The sequence below is a fragment of the Nomascus leucogenys genome, chromosome 5, assembly GCF_006542625.1.
Source record: "Nomascus leucogenys isolate Asia chromosome 5, Asia_NLE_v1, whole genome shotgun sequence".
Classification (NCBI taxonomy): Eukaryota; Metazoa; Chordata; class Mammalia; order Primates; family Hylobatidae; genus Nomascus; species Nomascus leucogenys.
In genome coordinates, this window is record NC_044385.1 from 98,705,751 (window position 1) to 98,730,913 (window position 25,163).

The following is a 25,163-nucleotide window of genomic DNA, read 5'->3' on the forward strand; positions in this document are numbered from 1 at the left end:
GATCACTTGAGCCTAGGAATTCAAGACCAGCCTGGGCAACACACCCCTATCTCAATTTTTTTTTTTTTTTTTTTAGTTGGAGTCTCGCTCTGTCGCCCAGGCTGGAGTGCAGTGGCACTATCTCGGCTCACTGCAACCTCCGCCTCCCGGATTCACGCCATTCTCCTGCCTCAGCTTCCCAAGTAGTTGGGACTACAGGCGCCCGCCACCTCGCCTGGCTAACTTTTTGTGTTTTTAGTAGAGACGGGGTTTCACCATGTTAGCCAGGATGGTCTCGATCTCCTGACCTCGTGATCCACCCACCTCGGCCTCCCAAAGTGCTGGGATTACAGGCGTCAGCCACTGCGCCCGGCCCCCGTCTCAATTTTTTTAAAACTGTCCCAGCTGGGCACAGTGGCTCACACTTTTAATCCCAGAGCTTTGGTAAGCCAAGATGGGAAGATAGCTTAAGCTCGGGAGTTTGAGGCTGCAGAGAGCTACAGTCGCACCACTGCAGTCCAGCCTGGACATAAGAGTGAGACCATATCTCAATCAATCAATCAATCAATGTCTTAAACAAGTAGTAAAAGGAAAAGAGGATTGAGGGAAGGCACTTTTACAGTTTTTGAATTTTACAATGAACAAATAATATTTCTATAAATTTAAAACAGAATTTAAAAAATGTTTTGAAAATAGCTTTCTAAATTAATGAAGCATCTGCCAGGCCTAGGCTAGAACTGCCAGAATGAAACGAAGCTCTAGATTAGAATATTCTACATTTTGTCATTTTGGGAAGGGAGCTTACTTTCTGCCTGAGAACCTTAGGGTAAATCCTGCTACACAAATTATCGCATCCACGTACACAGAGATTGTACTCAACGGTGTCATTAAGATGAATAGCCCCACTTGGGGATGCCGAGGCAGGCAGATCACTTGAACTCACAAGTTTGAGACCAGCCTGCGCAACGTGGTGAAACCCCATCTCCACAAAAATAAAAGATAAAAAAATAAAAAAAAATTAGCCAGGCATGGTGGTACATGCCTGGAGTTCCAGCTGCTAAGGAGGCTGAGGTGGGACGATTGCTTGAGCCTGGGAAGCAGAGGTTGCAGTGAGCCAAAATCGCATCATTGCACTCCAGCCTGGGTGATAGAGCCAGACTTTGTCTCAGAAAAAAAAAAAAAAGGCCATACGGCAGAAAGAAAACATGTGAGCTGGTCGTTTATTCATAAATGGGATCACACAACCAAAAACTATCAGAAACTGGAAGAAAAAGCATAGAAGGAAAAAAATAGCAATAAACAGATAAACTGACCCCCCTCCCCAGAGGGAAAAACAAATTCTAGAGCAGAAAAGAACTTCCACATTGTTATAATTAACTTCTTCAGAAAGATTTGGAAAAGTAACATTTCTGTAATATAAAAATCAGTGGGCAAGATGCAGTGGCTCACGCCTGTAATCCCCACATTTTGAGAGGCCAAGGCGAGTGGATTGCTTGAGTCCAGCCTGGGCAACATGGCGAAACCCCATTTATACAAAAAAATACAAAAATAATTAGCCGGGCATGGTTGGTGCATGCCTGTAGACCCAGCTACTCAGGAGACTAAGGTGGGAGGAGCGCTTGAGCCCAGGAGGTAGAGGTTGCAGTAAGCCAAGATTGTGCCACTGCACTCCAGCCTGGGCGACAGAGCAAGACTTGTCTCCAAAAAATAAAAATGAAAAAAATTTGTGATATTTTGAAGAATTGGGAAAATCAAAATCATGAAATAAATAAAGTATAAGTAAAAATACCAATAGAGGGATAAAGGAAAAGTTAAGAAACCCTCCAAAAACTTAGAAAAAGGTAAAAAGATGGAACGCCAAAGGACATAGAAGATTCTCGCAAGAAGGAAAATACCTACAAGGAAATAAAGAATCAGGATGGCATCCTGGCTAACACGGTGAAACCCCGACTCTACTAAAAATACAAAAAATTAGGTGGGCGTGGTGACGGGCGCCTGTAGTCCCAGCTACTCGGGAGGCTGAGGCAGGAGAATGGTGTGAACCCAGGAGGCAGAGCTTGCAGTGAGCTAAGATTGCGGCACTGCACTCTAGCCTGGGCGACAGAGCAAGACTCCGTTTCAAAAAAAAAAAAAAGAATCAGGATGGCGTCAGAGTTTTCAGAAATTTGATTTTAGAAGACAGAGCAGTAATACCATGAAAGCACATTTCTTTTACAGCACCAGCACCCTCTCAGAACATTAATAAATTGTATGCCATCAAATAAACAGAATGAGGGAGGAAAGAGTTCAAGACTAGCCTGGGTAACAAAGTCTCTACAGAAAGTTAAAAAGTTAGCCGGGGACAGTGGTAGGTGCCTGTGGTGCCAGCGGCTCAGGAGACTAAAGCAGTAAGATCCCTTGAGCCCCGGAGTGAAGGCACTGCAGTGAGCCATATTTGCGCCACCGCACTGCAGCCTGAGCAACAGAGCAAGAACCTGTCTCAAAAAAAAAAAAAAAAAAAAGAGAGGCCTGGCGCGGTGGCTCACGCTTGTAATCCCAGCACTTTGGGAGGCCGAGGCGGGCGGATAACGAGGTCAGGAGATCGAGACCACGGTGAAACCCCGTCTCTACTAAAAATACAAAAAATTAGCCGGGCGTGGTGGCGGGTGCCTATAGTCCCAGCTACTCGGAGAGGCTGAGGCAGGAGAATGGCGTGAACCCGGGAGGCGGAGCTTGCAGTGAGCCGAGATCGCGCCACTGCACTCCAGCCTAGGTGACAGAGCAAGACTCCATCTCAAAAAAAAAAAAAAAAAAAAGAGGGAGGTAGAGGCCAGAGGCGGGAAAGGGAGAGAAAGAGAGGAAAGTGCAAGAAATAGTGGAACTTGCCAAAGTGTAAAATAAAAAGAAATTTCAGTCTTAAAAGCAGTCACTACAGCATTAATCTCAACAAACAACACGATTAAGAGGCTAGATAATATCAGGTAATAAGGAAAAAGGCATACATTGTTTCTATCAATGAGAAAACAAAAGGGCAGAAACTCTGAAAAGAGGGGAAAAAAATATTTGTTAGAAAGTTGAAGTACAAATAGGAACCTAAATCAATGGCATGATTTTTGAGCAGTAGATACAGTATAAGAAAAAGAATCCAGTCGAACTTAGTACTTAAAATATTCTTTGAGCATCACAGTTTCCTTTTCTGTAGTCACATTCTCTGCAATAAACAATATTTACAAATAATGAGGCGATGCTGCAAATAAACCCACTGACCAATCAGAAAAATGATAGTTATAGAAGAGGAAAGTAGAATCAAAAGGCAGGGAAATGAGATGCCAAACTCAAATGCAAACAATGAGAGCGGAATCTGAAATACTAGATGAAGCCAATACCCAGAAGCCAGACACAGGATAAGAACCAAACCAAGTTAGAAGCAAAGCAGAGGGCTTCAAAATGATTTCATCTTACCAAAAGATTTCTCTTCGTAGTGACAAAAATGTTTTCTAATTATTGCTTGTTATGTTGGATTGTTTCCATTTGCTTTGTCAGTTTGTGAATTGGGATCTCATGAATCATGATCATTTCATTGTAATAGTAACATCAACTAGGATAGGACAATTTATGTCAAAAAGGTCGGTGTAAGACATATTCAAGTACTTTCATGGCTATGAACACTTAATATAATAAAGAGGTTCTTGCGGACAGGTGCGGTGGCTCACACCTGTAATCCCAGCATTTTGGGAGTCCGAGGTGGGTGGATCATGAGGTTAGGAGTTCAAGACCAGCCTGGCCAAGATGGTGAAACCCCATCTCTACTAAAAATAACAAAAAATTAGCCGGGCATGGTAGTGGGCACCTGTAATCCCAGCTACTCAGGAGACTGAAGCAGAGAATTGCCTGAACCTGGGAGGCAGAGGTTGCAGTGAGCCGAGATCACACCACTGCACTCCAACTTGGGTGACAGAATGAGACTCCGTCTCAAAAAAAAAAAAGAAGAAAAGTTCTTTCTAATTTTGTTTTCCATTCAGCATGATCCCACGCCTATCTCCAAGAATACAGCCAGAAAAATACCTCAGTCATTAAAAACACTAAAACAGTGTGACATGGGTGCATAAATAGACAGACTGTAGAAACAGAGTTTTAAAGTCCATAAATAAATAATATACTTAGGGCAGTTTAGTACATTATAAAGATGGCATCAGTGGCAGAAAAAATGGTCTCTTCAGTACATGATGTTGTTATAGGAGAGCCATCTTGAGGGGACAGATGTTGGATTCATATGTTTCACCATAAGCCAGGATAAACTTTAAACCAATCAAAGATCTGTATGTTTGAAAAAGAAAAGAGGCCAGGCGTGGTGGCTCATGCCTGTAATCCCAGCACTTTGGGAGGCCGAGGGGAGTGGATCACGAGGTCAGGAGTTCAAGACCAGCCTGGCCAAGATGGTGAAACCCTGTCTCTATTAAAAATACAAAAATTAGCCAAGCGTGGTGGTGGGCGCTTGTAATCCTAGCTACTCTGGAGGCTGAGGCAGAGAATTGCTTGAACCTGGGAGGCGGAGATTGCAGTGAGCCAAGATCATGCCACTGCACTCCAGCCTGGGCAACAGAGCGAAACTCCATCTCAAAAAAAAAAAGAAAAGAAAAACCACAAACGTAACTTAAGAAAATACAGGAAGAAAACATGGAGAAGACCATAGAAGAAAAGACTGACATATTCTGCTACATCACAATCAAATGTTCTTCATAACAAAACAAAAGGGGGGGGGAGTCATAAACAAAGTCAAGTAAGAGATAAACTGGAAAAATTGACACTCATATTAAAGACAAAGGGCTTATTTCCCTAACATATAAAGAGCTCCTTGAAATGTGTAAGAAAATGACCACTCAGTAGAAAAATGGGTCAAGGTGATCAACTGAAAAAAAAAAAAAAAAAAAACCTTCAATATACATATAAAAAAAAAACTGCTCAACTTCACTGTAAAAGGAATGCAAAATAAACATACCCAAACACTTATCAGACTGGCAAAAATCCTAAAAGGTAACAGAAGCTTACATTTTATCAATTATAAAACTAAAGCTCATTGAACTAGATTAGGCAGCCTAAGTTTAAACAATAATAATATCAAGAATAGATGTGTCATTTGCTAATAGCTTCATTCTAAAATAGTACCACTACATGTGCTTGGCCAGGTGCAGTGGCTCATGCCTATAATCCCAGCACTTTGGGAGGCCAAGGCTGGAGAATCACTTGAGGCCAGGAGTGAGAGACCAGCCTGAGCAACATAGTAAGACCTCATCTCTACCAAAAATTTAAAAATTAGCTGGGTGTGGGGGCATGTGCCTGTAGTCCTAGCTACTCAGGAGGCTGAGGCGGTAGGATAGTTTGAATGAACTGTGATCACACCATAGCACTCTAGCATGGACAACAGAGCAATACCCTGTCTCTAAAAAAAAAAAAAAAAAAATTGAAGTAGAATTTTCTTTGTTCAAATTTACCATTGATATAAATTGGATCATTATATAAGCCAAACATAATAAAATTGAAAATATGTTCTAAATGTTATTTTGGTACCCACTGTAGCTGTATTATCCTAATAAGAATTTTACAGAATTTTGCTGCACTTAAAGTGTTCTTTGCCTGGATTTCAGAAGCTGCTAATATTTTTTGTACAGTCACATTAACGAAAGTGGTATTGTGACAACACCCCAAACTGGGGTGATCTTAGGATAAAGCAAAGATGTGAATTTCCCTTCTAATCTCCTGACCACTAAACCCCCCTTTACCTTATTTATCTGTAGAATAGTGCCAGATTGTTTTGGAGGAGATTTTTGCTCTTATTTTATCTTCATGCCAAAGATACAAAAGTTATGGCTAATAAAGAGACGTTCTTTCAGATAGAAAGTTTTTCTTTTCATAGGCTTTCCCTTCTACTTATCTTGATAAGTAGAACAGGAGCTGAAATCTACCATAACACCATACCCGTTTGACATCAAATCAATAATTACATACTTCACCACAGTGGAGCATATAAATGAAACAACATAATCTTGAAAGCAAAAAGAGTCCCCAAATGGCCCAGATAATCATATATCAGATTGGCAATGTCTGCAGGTATATGCATTCTCATGTACATTGGCCAAGCCAGGCCCACTACTGCAGAAAGGAGAAAGGATTCTGGCACTGTTTTTTCTGACACCTCTCGCGGCCCTAAAATCTATTAAGGTTATATGGCTTAAACTCAGCAACACTGCTTTAAAATACTCACTCAAGTTAGATGGTTCTAAATAGAACTAATAACAGCCAGAAGAGAAAGGCCTGTAGGAACTTGCTTTGACACAGAGCTGGTGTCTATAAACAGATTAGTAGAAGAGAGCAGAACATCGTTCTATCACCATAACTTTTGTGTTTTGGCATGAAGATACAATAAGATAATAGGAAAAAATTACCTGTTACATAGCCTACCACTGTTCTGTTCTGATAAATAAAGATTAAGAAGAGTTTAGCCTGTCATTTCTCCATATACTTGTTTATGATGTATCAATTTAGTAATCAATCATAAATACCCACTAACTAGTGTTATGTACTAAAGATTTGTCTATGGATATGAAAGACAAATACACTTGGGAGAAAGAACGGGTGAAATTTTTGATCTCTTCAAAAAGTTCATCACAATTAATTCTTAGTTCAAAGGGCAACTGAAGCCAACCCCACTTACCATTTGTAAAAGGATAAGGGATAATACAGCTAAAGAAATCCTGAATCTGTATTAAACTTACTGTTTAACTGCTGACTAGTAGCCAAGATTGGATTCTTTTTCTCTACCATCTTTATATAAGACTTCAAAGGAAATGCGACAGTTTAAAAGAGAGAAAAAGTTAAATGCTTAAATAATCTACTCAGTGAATATATGTAGAGCATCTACAGTGGAAGGTAGCTATGCCAGTGGTTCCCAAATTTGTCTCTCTATTAGAATCACTTGAGATCTTCAAAAATTCCAAAATACAAAAAAATTAGCTGGGCGTGGTGGCATGCGCCTGTAGTCCCAGCTACTCAGGCACTGAGGCAGGAGGATGGCTTGAGCCGGTGAGGTAGAGGCTGCAGTGAGCCGAGACCACACCACTGCACTCCAGCCTGGGTGACAGTGAGATCCTATCTAAAAAAAAAAAAAAAAAAAAATTCCAAAGCCCAGGCCACACCACAGCAATTATCTCACAGTCTCTGGGGTTGGGACACAGTCATCACTGGAAATATTTGAAGCTCCACAGGTGATTTCAGTGTGCAGAAAAACGTGGAAACCACTAGACTATAGAATGTTGTAATTGTCAGTTATATTAAATGAGTAAAAGATTCATGTACATGATTGTAATTACTATTTTATTTTCACAACTTATGTGTGTAGTATAATTGTTTCTTCTACTTAAAAATATTTTAATATTAATCATTATTAGTCTGCTTGCTAAAATCACACTTGCTGCTTTCTTCTGTTTTCATATATCAACAGGAATTGGCAGCAATGAAACAGATTCTCGTTAAGATGCATAGTAAACATTCTGAGAACAGCTTACTTCTCACTAAAACAGAACCAAAGAATGTGACAGAAAATCAGAAATCAAAGACTTTGAATGTGCCTAAAGAGCATGAAGGCAATATATTTACACCTAAACCAACACTCTTTGTAAGTACAATTTTTAAAACTCATAATTTTAATATTCCTGATTCTTACTAAATGTATTTTAGTTAATTTTTTCCTTTCACATTTATGAAATGAGTAGATTCCACAAATATGTTTCATGAAAAGACCTTGAAGGATTTGCATTAATCCATTTTCTAAATGTGTATATTACCTATCTTATAGATGATAGTATATTTTGCTGTAATTCCTCATAAAGTGTGAAATCAATTAACATAAACTGAAATGCATTGTTAGCTAAAAATGTATGTGCACAGAAATTAAAGAAAAAGAAATAAGAAAAATTTGGATTAAAAGCAGATAAAATACCAAAAATATGTACAGTTGTTATGTGCCAATTTTTAAAAATAGAGAAATTAGGAAATATTGAAAACTATGTATTTTAACAAATAATAAGAATCAAGATTAAAAGGCAAGAGAACTAAAATAGGAGTAACATTATTAAATATTCCATTTTACTTCAAATGGTTTCTCAATCATGCTTTCATTTCTCAGGAGAAACATGATTTTTATCTGCTAAACATAGAGACTCAAAACCGGAAAGATTTTCTCTGTGATATTCTGATTCAGTGAGTCCCCAGAATCTTATTTTTTTTAACTCCTGAGATGAGTATAATAATCAGTCAAATATGAGAACTTCTGATCTCAGTCATTTTATTATACATGCAGATAATGCTACTCAAGATTAATAGGATGAAAGAGATTGTTTTAGTGATTATATAATTCAACCTCCCTTTTTAAAAAAATGAAAGTTGCAGTTTAGATCAAATAAGGGACAGTTGGGCAGGCGTGGTGGCCCACACCTCTAATCCCAGCACTTTGGGAGGCCAAAGTGGGAGGATCACCTGAGGTCAGGAGTTCAAGACCAGGCTGGCCAACATGGTGAAACCCGATCTCTACTAAAAATACAAAAATTACCCGGGTGTGGTGGCACACACCTGTAGTCCCAGCTACTTGGGAGACAGGCAGAAGAATTGTAGGTGTGCTGGCACCACTGCACTCCCCGCCTGGGCGACAGAGTGAAACTCTGCCTCAAAAAATAAAATAAGGGACAATTATTTTAAGGATACATGTGGCAGTAATGTAGACTAAGCTGACAGGCAGGAGAAAACAGGATGGCTCAGTTGACTAGCCTGGACACAAGGTGGCTGAGTCCATGCGTCTTTTCCTTTGTAGTACATCAGCTTCTCTTTGTTTCTCCTCTAGTTTCTGCTTACTCATATTTTCCACTTCCTCATTAACTTGCTCACAGCCATTTGTCTTGAAACAGGTTCTGTACATCCTTTCTGCATGTACTCTCTTATAATGTAGTTCTCCCTGTATTTTCCAAGACTAACAATCTAATTGGCATAGCTAATTCTTGTTGGGTGATACCCCTTTTTGGCAAGACTACCTAAACTTATTACCCAGCCTACAGAATGGCTGCCCTTAATGGTGAGCAGGAGTCACACAGTTCCAAATACAGCTGCCAAGGACTGTTTATTAAGGGCTATGGCTAGGCAAGTTTTGCTCAGAGAGTGGGCAGAGATTGTGGCAGACACTATGCTGTGTCTATTATAATCTATAGGAAGAAAGCAGATTGAATACGTACACATTAATGGGAAATAGGGTCAGATGAAAACCACAAGATACAGCTGAATACTTACAGCCTGTCAGCACTCTCTGATCTGCCTTTCTGATCCTGCTCTGCTCCAGGCAGTGGCACTATTCCTTCTGACCCTGACCCTCTGCATTTCTGGCTTTAGCTTGGTAACCTGATTGTGATTTTCTGGAATACCAGCTATAATCAATCAGTACATGAGTAACAATAAGATTTCCCCAGTACCTCCAGATAAGGTTATGCAGTGATGGTAAAATTAAGAAGATTCAATATTAGTTGGGTAGTTCTTCCTTCCTTATTTTTGCTTATCTGGATTTTCTATTTTATTCTACAATAAAATTCTTTTTAAATAATAATAAGGGAAATTTTTTTCAAAAGAGGTACAAACTCAGCTATGTCCTAATGAAAACTGAGAGGTAATACTACAAACAAGTCAAATCAAAGACTATAAGCTAATGCAGAATTAGTAATGTGAACTGACTAGATAACCTGGGGCAAATCATTAAATGTTCTCAGTGTGTTCTTATCTATAAAATTAAGTGGGAGGTTGTAATGAAATGAGTTCTGGGCTCCTTTTATTCTAGCATGCTATGATCCTCTTCAGGCATCATAATTTTTAGTTATTCTTTTGAATATTTTCAATTTTCCATAAGAATACTTTTTTATATTTTCTCAGAACTTGTTGATAAGGAATTTACCATGCCAATATTTGAAGTAAGAGCTAATCATTTTATAATCTCATGGTTTTATACCTAAAACGAAAACATTTCTAAATCCAGATCCTTTGGCTGAAAGTATTTGCTATAGGTATTTTCCCCTGATATTAAATTCAGTGATGGATGGGTGGATGGATGAGTGTTCCCATATGCATTGACAATATGAGGCGAGCCACACAAAACTACTGTTAACTGGGCAATGGAGTGGAAGCAGTGCTATGATGTAGAGGAGGAGAGATAAGAGCTTGACTTTTTTTTTTTTTTGGACACTTAGGTCTTCCTCTGAAGACTTTTTTTTTTTTGGAGATGGAGTCTCACTCTGTCGCCCAGGCTGGAGTGCAGTGGTGTGATCTCAGCTTACTGCAACCTCCGCCTCCCAGGTTCAAGTGATTCTCCTGCCTCAGCCTCCTGAGTAGCTGGGATTACAGGCGTGTGCCACCACGCCCAGCTGATTTTTGTATTTTCAGTAAAGGCAAGGTTTCACCATGTTGGTCAGTTGGTCTCAAACTTCTGACCTCGTGATCTGCCCACCTCGGCTTCCCAAAGTGTTGGGATTACAGGCGTGAGCCACGGCACCTGACAAGACTTTTTTTTAATGTGCTTTTTTATATGTATACAAATGTTTTACAGTATACAAGTGGGATATTTATATATGAAGGCAACCTCAAAAGTTCCTTTTTTAGAAAAGCTCTGGCCTTTGAAATGACGTATGTGACAGAGTCGTTGTTCAGGCACTTAGTGTACCAACAAAAACTAATTGAACCACAGAATGTAAGTGCCTTAAGGACAGAAACTGTATTCCTTTTGTTTTGCATAGCATCTGAACAAAGCAGGTACTCAATAAATATTTGCTGAGGAGAAAAAAAGCAGTTATTTGTCTCCCCAGTTTAGTTATGTTCTTAGCTGTTAAAACTCTAAACTGGGTGGGGAACTTTAATGTTAAAGTAAACTACAGGGAGAATGAAAGCTTCACCTCCCATGACTCTAGTTAGTGCTACTTCTGCAAGAGGCAACTTAAGTCTTCTTTATTCAGAAACACTCAGTTCATTCCCACTAATCACCTACTTTCACTCTTAAGGTAGCTTGTTGCTGTGCTATCCCTTTTTTCCCAGCCTCACTTATCTCTTTCTTAGAAAAACCTAGAGCTATTCTAATCTGATTTACAACAACTTTCCTCTTTCCTTCCTGAGCAGTATAGGACTCTTTTGCTGCTTTTCTGCTGCCATCCTATTCGAAAAGAGAATTCATACTCAGGATTCACATCATTGTCATTATTTTCTCAATACCTTATTAAAAATGCAGATACTAGCAACTCTGCTTTTAGTCTTTTCACCAAGTAGATTGTAAGCATTAAAACAAAAAAGAGCTTGGGCGCAGTGGCTCACACCTGTAATCCCAGCACTTTGAGAGGCTGAGGCAGATGGATCACCTGAGGTCAGGAGTTCGAGACCAGCCTGGCCAACATACTGAAACTCCGTCTCTACTAAAAATACCAAAATTATTCAAGTGTGGTGGTGCATGCCTGTAGTCCCAGCTACCTGGGAGGCTGAGGCAGGAGTATCACTTGGACCTGGGAGGTGGAGGTTGCAGTGAGCCAAGATCATGCCTCCACACTCCAGCCTGGACGACACAGCAAGACTCCATCTCAAAAAAAAAAAAAAGCCTCAGGCTCTAAGTATGGTAGCAAACAATATGACTGTGCAGCTCCAGTGTATAGTGTGTGAAGTGTCTGATTTTTGGTGAGTTTATGATGTAGTTCAGGCCTTGACTTGTATTTGTTACCTCATTGGCTAGCATATGTTGGATAGGTAGATTAAGTTTATGTAATTGATACATAAGTGGTTATATGAACGACATGATTCCCTAGAAGAGCTTTGGAAAGCTATATGTCATCTGGAAAGAAAAAAAAATTTTTTTTTTTGAGACGAAGTCTCACGCTGTCACCTAAGCTAGAGGGCAGTGGTACAGTCTTGGCTCACCACAACCTCCACCTCCTGGGTTCAAGCAGTTCTCTTGCCTCAGCCTCCCGAGCAGTTGGGATTACAGGCACATGCCACCATGCCCCGCTAATTTTTTGTATTTTTTTGTAGAGACAGGGTTTCACCATGTTGGCCAGGCTGGTCTCCAAACTCCTGACCTCAGATGATTCACCCACCTTGGCCTCCCAAAGTGCTGGGATTACAGGTGTGAGCCACCACACCTGGCCTGGAAGGAAAATTAGTGTAGTCAATTCAAGAAGTGTTTACTGACTATATGCAAGAGCCTGTGATGATCATTAAGATAGCATCAGCCTTAAAACTGCTGCTCCTGTAGGATCAAGCTTAGTAAACAATAATATAAGGCAAAATCAGTTAGCCTACTTTTTTTTGTTTTGTTTTTGAGACAGGGTCTTGCTGTGTCACCCAGGCTGGAGTACAGTGGCATGAACACAGCTCACTGCAGCCTCAACCTCCCAGGCTCAAGTGATCCTCCCACCTCAGCCTCCCAAATAGCTGAGACCACATGTGCACACCACCACACCCAGCTAATTTTTTTTATTTTTTGTAGAGACAGGGTCTCACTGCAATGCTCAGGCTGGTCTTGAACTCCTGGGCTCAAGCAATCCTCCCACCATGGCTGTAATCTCAAAGTGCTGGGATTATAGTCATCAGCCACTGCACCTGGCCTGGGTATCCTACTTTAAAGGAAATACAAATTGCTACGAAAATTCAGAGAAAGAATAGACACTGCGGTTTTGGAGGACTCTAGGTTGCCTTGTCAGAAAGGAAGTATTTGAGCTTGGCTTTAAAGAATGCATGGATTTTGACAAGTGAAGATGAGTGTTATTTAGAAATTCCAAGGGCAAAGAAAATATGATACTGGCCAGGCGCGGTGGCTCACACCTGTACTCCCAACACTTTGGGAGGCCGAGGTGGGTGGCTCACCTGAGGTCAGGAGTTCAAGACCAGCCTGACCAACATGGAGAAATCCCGTCTTTACTAGAAATACAAAAATTAGCCAAGCGTGGTGGTGCATGCCTGTAATCCCAGTTATTCGGGAGGCTGAGGCAGGAGAATCACTTGAACCTGGGAGGGGGAGGTTGTGATGAGCCGAGATCGTGCCATTGCACTCCAGCCTGGACAACAAGAGTGAAACTCCATCTCAAAAAAATAAAAATAAAAATAGTTAATGGGATAAATCTTATGGTATATGTATTTTACCACAATCATCTTTTTTTTTTTTTTTTTTTTTTTTTTTTGAGACGGAGTCTTGCTCTTTCGCCCAGGCTAGAGTGCAGTGGCGCGATCTCGGCTCACTGCAAGCTCCGCCTCCCGGGTTCACGCCATTCTCCTGCCTCAGCCTCCCTAGTAGCTGGGACTACAGGCGCCCGCCACCATGCCCGGCTAATTTTTTGTATTTTTAGTAGAGACGGGGTTTCACCGTGTTAACCAGGATAGTCTCGATCTCCTGACCTCATGATCCACCCGCCTCAGCCTCCCAAAGTGCTGGGATTACAGGCGTGAGCCACCGCGCCCGGCCTATTTTTAAAGACTTTTTAAAGCCTGGGCAAAAACTTTTGTGAGACCCTGCCTTTACCAAAAAAAAAAAAAATTTTTGTTTTAATCAGCCACGCGTGGTGGTATGTGTCTATGATGCTAAGCTCCTTGGGAGTCTGAGGTGGGAGGATCACGTGAGCCCAGGAGGTTGGGCCTGCAGTGAGCCATGTTCACGCCACTGCCCTCAACCCTGGGTGACAGAGTAAGACCCTGTCTCAAAATAATATATATAATGATGAAATATAATATAAAAAAAATTTAAAATTTTAATTTAATTTAAGAATTGTAAGTAGATAGGTTACAAAAATAATTTTTCTCATTTGTTCATGAGGGAAAGTTTATAATTTTATCAAAAATGGAATGTAGCAGTTATTTATAATATAGTGATATAATGAGTACAATTGGTTGTATTTAGACAAGTGACAAGGATGCCACAGTAGGGTAGCGTCATCACAGAGTCATGTCCTAACACTGTGCCTCCCAACATTTTGTATAACACACATGGAAAATTATAATATTTATATGGCACAACAGGATAACTGAACTTGCTGGTAGATTGAAGGGATTCCAGCCACCCCAGACACTGGGGACTGAGGAGATCAAAAGCGCCACATACCTGTAACACTTCTGTGTCATATTTGTGTTCAGAAGTTCTGATCTCACTTTTTTTTTTTTTTTTTTTTTGAGATGGAGTCTTGCTCTGTCGCCTAGGCTGGAGTGCAGTGGCGCAAACTCGGCTCACTGCAACCTCCGCCTCCTGGGTTCAAGCGATTCTCCCACCTCAGCCTCCTGAGCAGCTGGGATTACAGGGACATGCCACCATGCCTAGATAATTTTTGTATTTTTAGTAAAGACGGCGTTTCACCGTATTGGCCACACTGGTCTCGAACTCCTGACCTCATGTGATCTGCCCACTTCAGCCTCCCAAAGTGCCGGGATTACAGGCATAAGCCACCACACCTGGCCCAGTCTCACTTTTTTATGTTGAATGTAGACTCATCTCACCAAAGTAAGACTGGACCTCAAAATATCTAGCTGTTGGACATATACATTTCTAAATATTCATTTTTGAATTTCTAGTGTCAGGAACACTCATTGTAACCTCTTCCTGATGTTATTTAATTTAGCTTGTGGGCCGGGCGCGGTGGCTCGCGCTTGTAATCCCAGCACTTTGGGAGGCCGAGGCGGGCGGATCACGAGGTCAGGAGATCGAGACCACAGTGAAACCCCATCTCTACTAAAAATACAAAAAAATTAGCCGGGCGTGGTGGCGGGCGCCTGTAGTCCCAGCTACTCGGAGAGGCTGAGGCAGGAGAATGGCGTGAACCCAGGAGGCGGAGATTGCAGTGAGCCGAGATCGCGCCACTGCACTCCAGCCTGGGCGACACAGCGAGACTCCGTCTCAAAAAAAAAAAAAAAAAAAAAAAAAAAATTTAGCTTGTGAGCTAAACTAGGAATCAGGAATTTTTTGGTGAGCATGGAATGAAGCTGACTGATCTCAGACAGCTTCACATTTTGTTAGTGGTAAAGCCATATCAACTGTCTTAAACTCACTTAAGTTAGGCCCTGCCTATGAGGACTTCTCAATATTTATTTATTTGATTTCCAGTTTATATCTTTTTTGGAAAACAAAGTAATGATATCTACCAGACATAGACTTTTTTTCCTTAGAGAAGTGGTACTGGTTAAACACTAATAGATTCTTAATTTCTAGCTCTTTTTTTTAGATTACAGGAATAATCCACCAGGCTTACTATGTCTGCATTTATCAGTCATCATTCTTTCTAATTTTAACTAACTCTCTCAATGGGTTATAATCCCCATGTTATGTATTAACGTTTTAGCTGGCTAATTCTGGATGACACAGAAGTATCTATCTTATCAGTTATTTGTTTCCAAAATCACTTTGTAACATAGTAAATTACTTGTGGTAAGTTTCCAGTTAGTCTTGTCATTTGTTTCTGCAATGGCTTTGTGCTGTCTTTCCTAAATCTGGAATATAGTATACTTTAGGATCTGTTAATACTCCACTAACAATTTAAGGTTTTTATTAATTTGTATACATATACACATATATATTTTATGTGTATGTAAAATATATATGCATATATAGTTTATATATATCTGTAAAGCACTTCATATTATGAAGCCTATAAGCCTTATATTTAAAATAAGGACCCTACTCAGTTAAATGGTTAATCCCATTAATACCTGAAGCAGAATGTCAAATTTCATCATATAAAGCACCATCTTATGGATATAAAGGGAAGTAACTTTAATAAAATAGAAAAAAGAAACACTACTGATCAAACAGCTAAAAGAATGGAATTATCAAAATAAAAAGCAGTTAATTTTTTTTTTTTTTTTTAGATGGAGTCTCACTCTGTCACCCAGGCTGGAGTGCAGTGGCGCAATCTTGGCTGACTGCAACCTCTACTTCCCGGGTTCAAGCAGTTCTCCAAAAATCAGTTAATTATACATCTGAATTATTTTGCTGTGCGCATTTTGACAATCAGTTACCATGAGCCAGCAAACTCTATTGTATATTCTTTGTTTGTTAGTTTTTTACCTTTTTTAAAAAATGTCAAAACTAGGCCAGGCGCAGTGGCTCACGCCTGTAATCCCAGCACTTTGGGAGGCCAAGGCGGGCAGATCACCTGAGGTTGAGAGTTCAAGACCAGCCTGACCAACATGGAGAAACCCCATCTCTACTAAAAATACAAAATTAGCCAGGCGCGGTGACGCATGCCTGTAATCCCAGCTACTCAGGAGGCTGAGGCAGGAGAATCGCTGGAACCCAAGAGGCAGAGGTTGCAGTGAGCCAAGATTGCACAGTTGTGCTCCAGCCTGGGCAACAAGAGCCAAACTCTATCTCAAAAAAAAAAAAAAAAAAGTCAAAACCATTCTTAGCATGCAGCCCATACAAAAACAGACCATGGACCATAGTTTACTGATCCATGATCTATCTCAGGAGTTGATAAAAGCTTAGAAACTTCCAGTGTCTGGAATTTAGGGCTATCACTAATAGCTAGCACGTTACTGACTAAAATATCTGGAAATGAAGAATATACATTTTATGAAAATCAGAAATAAACTTTTCAGAAGCAGTGTTATCTACTTGGAATCTGTTCAAATTTTGGTAGTGATGAGACTTACATACTAATGTAGATGAGAAATCACTCTGACATACTCTATGCTAATGTAATCAACAGAGAACCTGAATTTCAGAGAATAATATAACCGAAGGAAAAAGTTCACAAATCGAAGGATTGAAAATATCTTTGAATGATATAAGTAAATTTGAGTTCATACAGCAAAATATGCTGTTTCCATGCCTTACTGGTTATTTACCATTTCCACTCAAAAATCGGGCTGTTGCTTAGAATCACAAGTACTACCCCTGATGCTTGTAAAGGGTGATGTTGCCTGATTAGTTAGAAACATATTATTGCATTACTGTAGTAGAATTTTCTTTTGTCTTGCATAGTAGAAAGGCTTGAATAGACTCACATGAAACTTTATGTCCAGACTTAAATAGAACTGAAAGGCTTCTGTCACAGCAGACCCAGACATTCATTCATTCATTGAAAAATGTTTATTGAGCACTTACTTTGTGCCAAGTACTATTCCAAGCAGTAGAGATATAAATAATTCCTGCCTCTGTGGATCTTACATTCATGGATAGAGATAGACTATAAACCGACAAACAAAAAAATAAATTGAATAAGATATGAAAACATGACAAATGCTATGGAGAAAATATATGAGGTAACTGAGAAGTCCTCAATTTGCCCACTTTGCAAAATTAATAAATGGCTAGAACCTGTGCTTTAACACACTGTACTATATGGTGCACAAACCACAAAAATCAAAGGAGGCATGACATCGAACACCTACTGCTGGCGAGACACTTTCTTGCATGCTGAAGATACAACATGAGATAAGATAAATGGTATAAACTAAGAGTATAAGAGTCAGCATCTTTAGGAATTGTGTCCCACTGCTAGTTCAGCAGCTTTAGCAAATTGTTCAGTCTCTCACATACAGGCCTGGAGATAACTATTTCAGGACAAGTATGTGGCCCTGTGAAGTCATCAGGAACCTAGGTTCCCTCTTCCTTTCTCTTCAACCATCCTTAGAGTGTGGCATCTGTTCTTAGAATCACAGTATGGTTGCTCTGGCCTCAGCCATCATGTCTGCATTTTAAGCAGGAAGCGAGAAAAAGGGAAGAAAATAGTCTCCCTTTCCAGAGGAGTTTTTCCCTAAGTCCTACCCAACATCTTCAACTTATATCCCATTGGCCAGAACTTAGTCATGTGGCCACACCTAGCAGCAAGGAAGGCTGATAAATGTTTTATACAGGGTGAATCTATTGCTTTACTGATAAAATCAGAGTTCTGTTATTAAGAAGGGGAAAATAGATATAGGCTAGACAGCCAGCAACCTCTGCACTTGATCTCAGACAAAAGGCCGAGGCGTGATCCCAGCAGCCTCTGTAACAGGGTTTGATTCATTTTTGTATCCCCAGAACCTAACACAAGGACTGGCACAGAGTAGTTAGTCAAATAAATGCTATTAAACTAATCCCAAGTACAAATAATTGAGTTCATGTTGAAGAGTGTCAAGAAATAGGATTAGATATGTAAGTATGGGCCAGATCCTAAAGGGGCCAGTCTTCGAAGTGAAATGTGGTTAGAACATGACAGTGGTGGTGAAGTTCACCCAAAATAACCTGGGAATAAGGAACATATCTTAGTCCTGTGGGAACAGACTTTGAAATTAAAATGGTTGTGATAAAACATCTGAAAAGTCACCCTATGAAGTAGCAAGGCAGTTAATCCCCAAGACACAAGGTACACTTACTTGACTGTGGCAAATCTGTCTCATTAACACATCTAAGGAGAAAACATATTAGGGGTGGGAGTAATGGTCTGCAGTGTAACAGACACAGATAAAAGGAGAGTCAGAAAGAACTGTCTGCCATTGAAATTCTTATACTGCCCTTTCTGAGTATTAAGATTCCTTTTTAATGCCAAAGTTTTCATTTACCTTCTCCCTGTAAACACATAGTAGTAGTAAAAATCTTAGTATCAGCTGATTGAGGAAATGCAAATGTACAAAACAATTCTGCATCCTTTGGTATAATCCTGAGAATCTGTAGCTTAGTTTATAGCAGTTGCTTTCACCTTTTTGGCCAGGAATCACAGTTGAGAAAACAATTTACATTATGACCTAGTGATGATCACACAGTTTCTCAAAACAGAACTTACCCCCACTATGGCCAGTACTCTAATATTTTCTATGCTAGTTTTTTTTTTTTTCTCAATTCTGATCTTTTACCTACTAGAGTTCATTACCCGTGGGTTGGGACCTGCAATTTAAAGAACAGTGACGGCCGGGTGCGGTGGCTCACACCTGTAATCCTAGTACTTTGGGAGGCCGAGGCAGGCGAATCACCTGAGGTCAGGAGTTCCAGACCAGCCTGGCCAACATGGTGAAACCCCATCTCTACTAAAAATACAAAAATTAGCCAAGGATGGTGGTGCATACCTGTAGTCCCAGCTACTTGGGAGGCTGAGGCAGGAGAATTGCTTGAACCTAGGAGGCGGAGGTTGCAGTGGGCTGAGATTGTGTGACTGCACTCCAGCCTGGGCAACAGAGTGAGACTTCATCTGAAAATAAATAAATAAATAAAATAAGGAACAATGGCATACATGTTCTTCTATGACCAAGAATAGTGAGAGCCCTAGACTTTTAGCTGGCTCACCTTTCCCAGTCACCCAAATCTATCTGATTGTATAAGAATCATGCAGTTCCCTAGTTTTATGCTGACTTTTCCTTATCTTAGCAACAAATAAAAAGCTGAACTGGAAAATCATTAACTTTTCTTTTTTTTTTTTTTTTTTTTTTATGTGAGACTCATTGCCCAGGCTGGAGTGCAATGGCGTGATCTCAGCTCACTGCAACCTCCACCTCCCAGGTTCAAGCGATTCTCCTGCCTCAGCCTCCCAAGTAGATGGGATTACAGGTGCCTGCCACCACGCCCAGCTAATTTTTGTATTTTTAGTAGAGACGGGGTTTCACCATGTTGGCCAGGCTAGTCTGGAACTCCTGACCTCAGGTAATTCGCCTGCCTTGGCCTCCCAAAGTGCTAGGATTACAGGCGTGAGCCACCGCACCCAGCCAACTTTTCTTAAATACATAAGAGAAGTGAGGTCACAAAGCAAACTGCTGCCCCCAAAATTGGACAGATAGGCCAATACAGAGAATGATGATGTATCAGAGCAAAAACTCCCATGGATGGGAACCAGTGCTGGGGTAGGAGAACCTGAATGTAACTGCTAGAAGTTAGGTATGGACAAGTCTGAAAGTTAAAAACTCCAGTCATAGAAGGAACCCCCACACTCTTGTGAATTTTAACTTTAGAAGCTTGACCTAGTTCTTACAGTAAATATTGGGAGGAAATCCCCTTCCGTTTCCAGCAGTGGGAGGGAAAAGAGAACATTTTGAAATATGTTAGAGAACTCAGTTCTCAACAAGGTCTCCCCTCAGGAGAAACTATTTAACTAGAAGCTACCCTGCTGGGGCTTTATCAAAGCCTAACTGACCTGGGAAAAACCCAATACCCAATCCAGCCCACCTAGCCATCATGGCCCACCTAAGAAGGGAAAAAGAACTGAGAAACGTGTGTCAAGTTCATATTCCAGAGGCACACTCTCACTGAAAGACTGAGACCTAATCATAGGACCATAGGATGACTTCCCTACCCCCACAGCTTACCACCACATTACCAAAGGCCCATTTATAGCAGTTTCTTTTCCCCAGTACAGTATGTCCAGTTATCAGGAAAAACTTAACCAGTAGACTAAAAGCCAAAAAACACAGTTTGAAGAGACAGTGCAAGCATCAGAACCAGAGTCAATTGTGCCATGAATGTTGGAATTAGAGAGAACCTAAAACAACTATGATTGGGATGCCAAGGGCTGCAATAGATAAAGTAGACAACGTGCAAGAACAGGTGAGCACTGTGAGCAGAAAGATGAAAATCCTAAGAACCCCCCAAAAAGGAGAAATACTAGAGATCAAAACTGCTGTAATAGAAATAACAAATGCTGGCTGGGTGCAGTGGCTCACACCTGTAATCCCAATACTTTGGGAGGCCGAGGTGGGCAGATCACCTGAGATCAGGAGGTCGAGACCAGCCTGGCCAACATGGTGAAACCCCATCTCTACTAAAAATACAAAAATTAGCCGGGTGTGGTGGCAGGCACCTGTAATCCCAGCTACTTGGGAGGCTGAAGCAGGAGAATTGCTTGAACCTGGGAGGCCGAGGTTGCAGTGAGCTGAGATCACACCACCGCACTCCAGCCTGGACAACAGAGTGAGACTCTGTCTCAGAAAAAAAAAAAAAATAACAAATGCATGTGATAACCTGATTAGTACAGTGGACGTAGCTGAGGAAAGAATCTCTAAACTTGAGAATATTTCAGGCCAGGCACAGTGGCTCATGCCTGTAATCCCAGCACTTTGGGAGGGTGAGAGGATCACTTGAACCCAGGCATTCAAGTTCCAGACCAACCTTGGCAACATAAGAGACCCTGTCTACACACACACACATACACACACACACAAAAAAAAAAAAAAAAAAAAACACTTAGCCAGGCACTGTGGTGCACACCTGTGGTCCCAGCAACTCAAAGAGCTGAAGTGGGAGGATCGCTTGAGCCCAGAAGGTCAAGGCTGCAGTGAGCCATGATCATGCCACTGCACTCTAGTCTGGGCAACAGAGCAAGACCCTGTCTCCACCAATAATAATAATAATAATAATAATAATAATAATAATGAGTATTGTAACAGAAACGTCTAAAAAAGAGAATATCCAAGGACTAAAGGATGACTACAAAAGCTATAGCATATATTTAATGAGAATATTAGAAGGAGAAGGAAGAAAGGAAGAGAAGAAATATTTGAAACAATAATGACAGAATTTCCCCCAAACTAATGTCAGACACCAAATATCCAAGGACTAAAGGATGACTACAAAAGCTATAGCATGTATTTAATGAGAATATTAGAAGGAAGAAAGAAAGAAAGAGAAGAAATATTTGAAACAATAGTGACAGAATTTCCCCCAAACTAATGTCAGACACCAAACCACAGACCCAGAGAAAGATAAATGCAAAAAGAAAAAAAACAAGAAACGAAAAACTATACTTAGGCATATCATTTGCATATCATTTTCAAACTACAGAAAATTGAGATAAAGATAAAATCCTAGCCTGGGCAAGATGGTGAAACCCCATCTCTATAACAAATATAAAAATTAGCTGAGAGTGATGGCATGCACCCATATTCCCAGGTACTCAGAAGGCTGAGGTGGGACTATCACTTGAGCCCGGGAGATTGAGGCTACACTTAGCCATGATGATACCACTCCAGCCTGGGTGACAGAGCAAGAGTCTATCTCAAAAAAAAAAAAAAAAAAAAAAAAAAAAAAAATCCTGAAAGAAGCCCAAGGAAAATAACACCTTACCTATAGAGAAGCAAAGATAAGGATTACATCTGACTTCTCAGAAACAATGCAAGCAAGAAAAGAGTGGAGTGAAACATTTAAAGTTATGAAAGAACAAAACCACCAACCTAAAATTCTGTACCCTGCAAAATTACTCTTTTCAGAAGTGAAAAAACAAAAATTGAAGGAATTTATTCCATAACTTTTCAAAACAGAAAGCACTAGGCCCATATGGGTTCACTGTTGAATCCCTTCCCTTCCCTTCCCTCCCCTCCCCCTTTTTCCTCCCTAGTAGCTGGGACTACAGGCGCATGCCACCATGCCCAGCTAATTTGTGTATTGTTTGTAGAGATGGAGTTTTGCCATCTTGCACAGACTGGTCTTCAACTCCTGAACTCAAGTGATCTGCCTGCCTTGGCCTCCCAGTGTGAGCCACAGCACCCAGCTAAAATTGTACCTATTCTTTACAGTCTCTTTCGTTAGATAGAAGCAGAGAGAATACTTCCCAGCTCATTTTGCAAGGCCAGCATTGCCTTAACTCCAAAATCAAAGATATTAGAGGAAAACAAACCTACAGACCAATATCTCTCATGAATGTAGATGCAAAAATCTATGAGGATTTCTAGGGCAGTGAAAATATTATGTGATACTATATATTATTATGATACTATAATGGTAGATGCCTGTCTATAGACATTTGTCCAAACCCATAAAATGCATAGTACCAAGAGTGAACCCAAATGTAAACTATGGACCTTGGGTGATAATATGTCAGTGTAGGTTCGTCAGTGGTAACCAATGTACCATTGTGCTACGGGATATTAATAATGGAGGACTCTGTGCATGTGTGGAGCCAGAGAGTATATGGGATATCTCTGTACCTTCCTCTCAATTGTTTTTTAAGATAGTCTTGCTCTGTTGCCCAGGCTTGAGTGTAGTGGCATGATCACAGCTCACTTCAGACTTGACCTCCTGGGCCCAAGTGATTTTTTTTACATGATGTTTTGCTCTGTCACCCAGACTGGAGTGCAATAGCACAATCTCAGCTCACTGCAACCTCCACCTCCCAGGTTCAATTATCCTGTCTCAGCCTCCCGAGTAGCTGGGATTACAGGTGTGCACTACCATGCCTGGCTAATTTTTTGTATTTTTAGTAGAGACAGGGTTTCACCATGTTGGCCAGGCTGGTCTCAAACTCCTGACCTCAAGTGATCCACCGTCCTTGGCCTCCCAAAGTACTGCTATTACAGGCATGAGCCACCGCACCTATCGTCAAGTGATCTTCTTACCTCCACCTCCCATGTTAACTGAGACTACAGGTGCATGCCACCATGCCTGGCCAACTTGTTTTTTCTTTTCGTGGAGATGGGGGTCTCACTATGTTTCCCAGGCCAGTCTCGAACTCCTGGGCTCAAGCAATCCTTCCACCTCAACCTCCCAAAGTCCTGGGATTACAGGCATGAGCCACCGTACCCAGCCAAAATAGGACACTTTGACTGGAATCAGTGAAGTTCTGAATGTTTTATTCTGTAATTCACCTCCCCTGCCTTTTTCTTTCTATTCTGTACAGACTGTCTCCTTTTAGGCTGAAATGATTGAGTAATAAACCCAAGAAGTACTCTGGTAAATACTTAGAAATTCATAAGATCTAAAACACAATAATTTGGATACAGTAATTATTTAATATCTATTGAGTGAATGAATATTATCTATATAGATGAGACAACTAAAAAGAAGTCGTGCTTGATTTTTTATAATTCTCTTTGAAAATAAAATCAATTCATAAAATAATTACATCCCCAGAAAATCTTAAGTATAGGCTTTGAGCAAGAAAACACAGATGTATGTTTTTTCTACCACATACCTACCAGCTGGGAGATTATTTATGGCAAAAGACAAAGTCTTTGCCCTTAAGTATCCTTTCTGAATTAAGAAAAGCAATTTTTTAGTATAGTTTACATTAAAAAAAACCTCAATGTATATAGTTCCTGAATTGCCTCTCTTGTCCTCCTTGTAAGCATTTTATTGGATTTTCTTTTTCTTTTTTTAAACAGACTAAAAAAGAAGCACCTGAGTGGTCTAAGAAACAAAAGATGAAGACCTAGTGTTTTGGATGGGAAGCACCTATAGACCATTTTGTACTCCTCAAGTTCTTTTTCTGATGGAAAACAAAATTCATCTTAATCATGTACTCAGCATTTTTTAAATAACAATGTTTATTTGAACTAATATTAAATTAACAAATTTAGTGTAATCAAAATGTATAAAGAACAAACAATATACTTTTTTTTTTTTCTATTTTATAAAATAAATATATATGCTATGGTTTAAATTTTGGAGCTTCCATAAATGTTCAATGCATTTTAAGTGTGTGGCTTATAAATATTTTGGTGAGTATTTTTCTATACTACATAAATTCTGAGTTTAAATGTCATACACAAATACCAAGACACTTTGCATTTTTAAAAATTAAGAATCATTTGTGAAGTCTACTACAAGGTACTTCAAAAGCCCAGTAATGGTGGTCAGATACCATGTAGATGGATACAGATTGTTTACTCTTTTTTGAAGTTCTGTTTTTTTTCTTATATTTTATATTACCATTAACCAATAAAATCTGGCAGAAAGTCTGCTATTCCATTGGTAAAGTGAAAATTGGGTGGAAAGTCTATTGCTACATCAGTCATAACATTGTTGGACCAGATGCAATATGGATCAGATTTCTAGTCAGAAAAAAAATCAATAGGATTTTCTTTTGTCATGAAATATGCTCCATTTCTCATTGAAGTTGTATACTTTAAAAGAAAGGAAGGAGGCAAGAGAGAGGAAAAAAGGAAAGAAATATATATATATATACACACACGTATATATGTATGTCCAGGTTTTTCAACCACTATTGACATTTTTTTGCTTGTTTTTTTGAGATGGAGTCTTGCACTGTTGCCCAGGCTGGAGTGCAGTGGTGTAATCTGTGCTCACTGCAACCTCCGCCTTCCAGGTTCAAACAGTTGTCCTGTCTCAGCCTCCTGAGTAGCTGGGATTACAGGCACCGGCCACCACCCCTGGCTGATTTTTGTATTTTTAGTGGAGACAGGGTTTCACCATGTTGGCCAGGCTGGTCTCGAACTCCTGACCTCAGGTGATCCACCTGCCT

General features: G+C 40.2%; 1 protein-coding gene across 3 annotated transcripts in view; it reads left to right on the forward strand.

Moving 5' to 3' along the window:
• Positions 1-24,376, forward strand: part of PIBF1 (progesterone immunomodulatory binding factor 1) — a 225,706-nt gene extending 201,330 nt beyond the window's left edge. For all 3 annotated transcript variants that reach the window (XM_030813487.1, XM_003257435.4, XM_030813486.1), the window contains 2 exons: positions 7,457-7,630; positions 24,064-24,376. In XM_030813487.1, the coding sequence (XP_030669347.1) occupies positions 7,457-7,630; positions 24,064-24,114 (225 nt within the window). In that variant the 3' untranslated portion in view covers positions 24,115-24,376. The remainder of the gene's footprint in view (positions 1-7,456; positions 7,631-24,063) is intronic.
• The last annotated feature ends 787 nt before the right edge of the window (positions 24,377-25,163 follow it).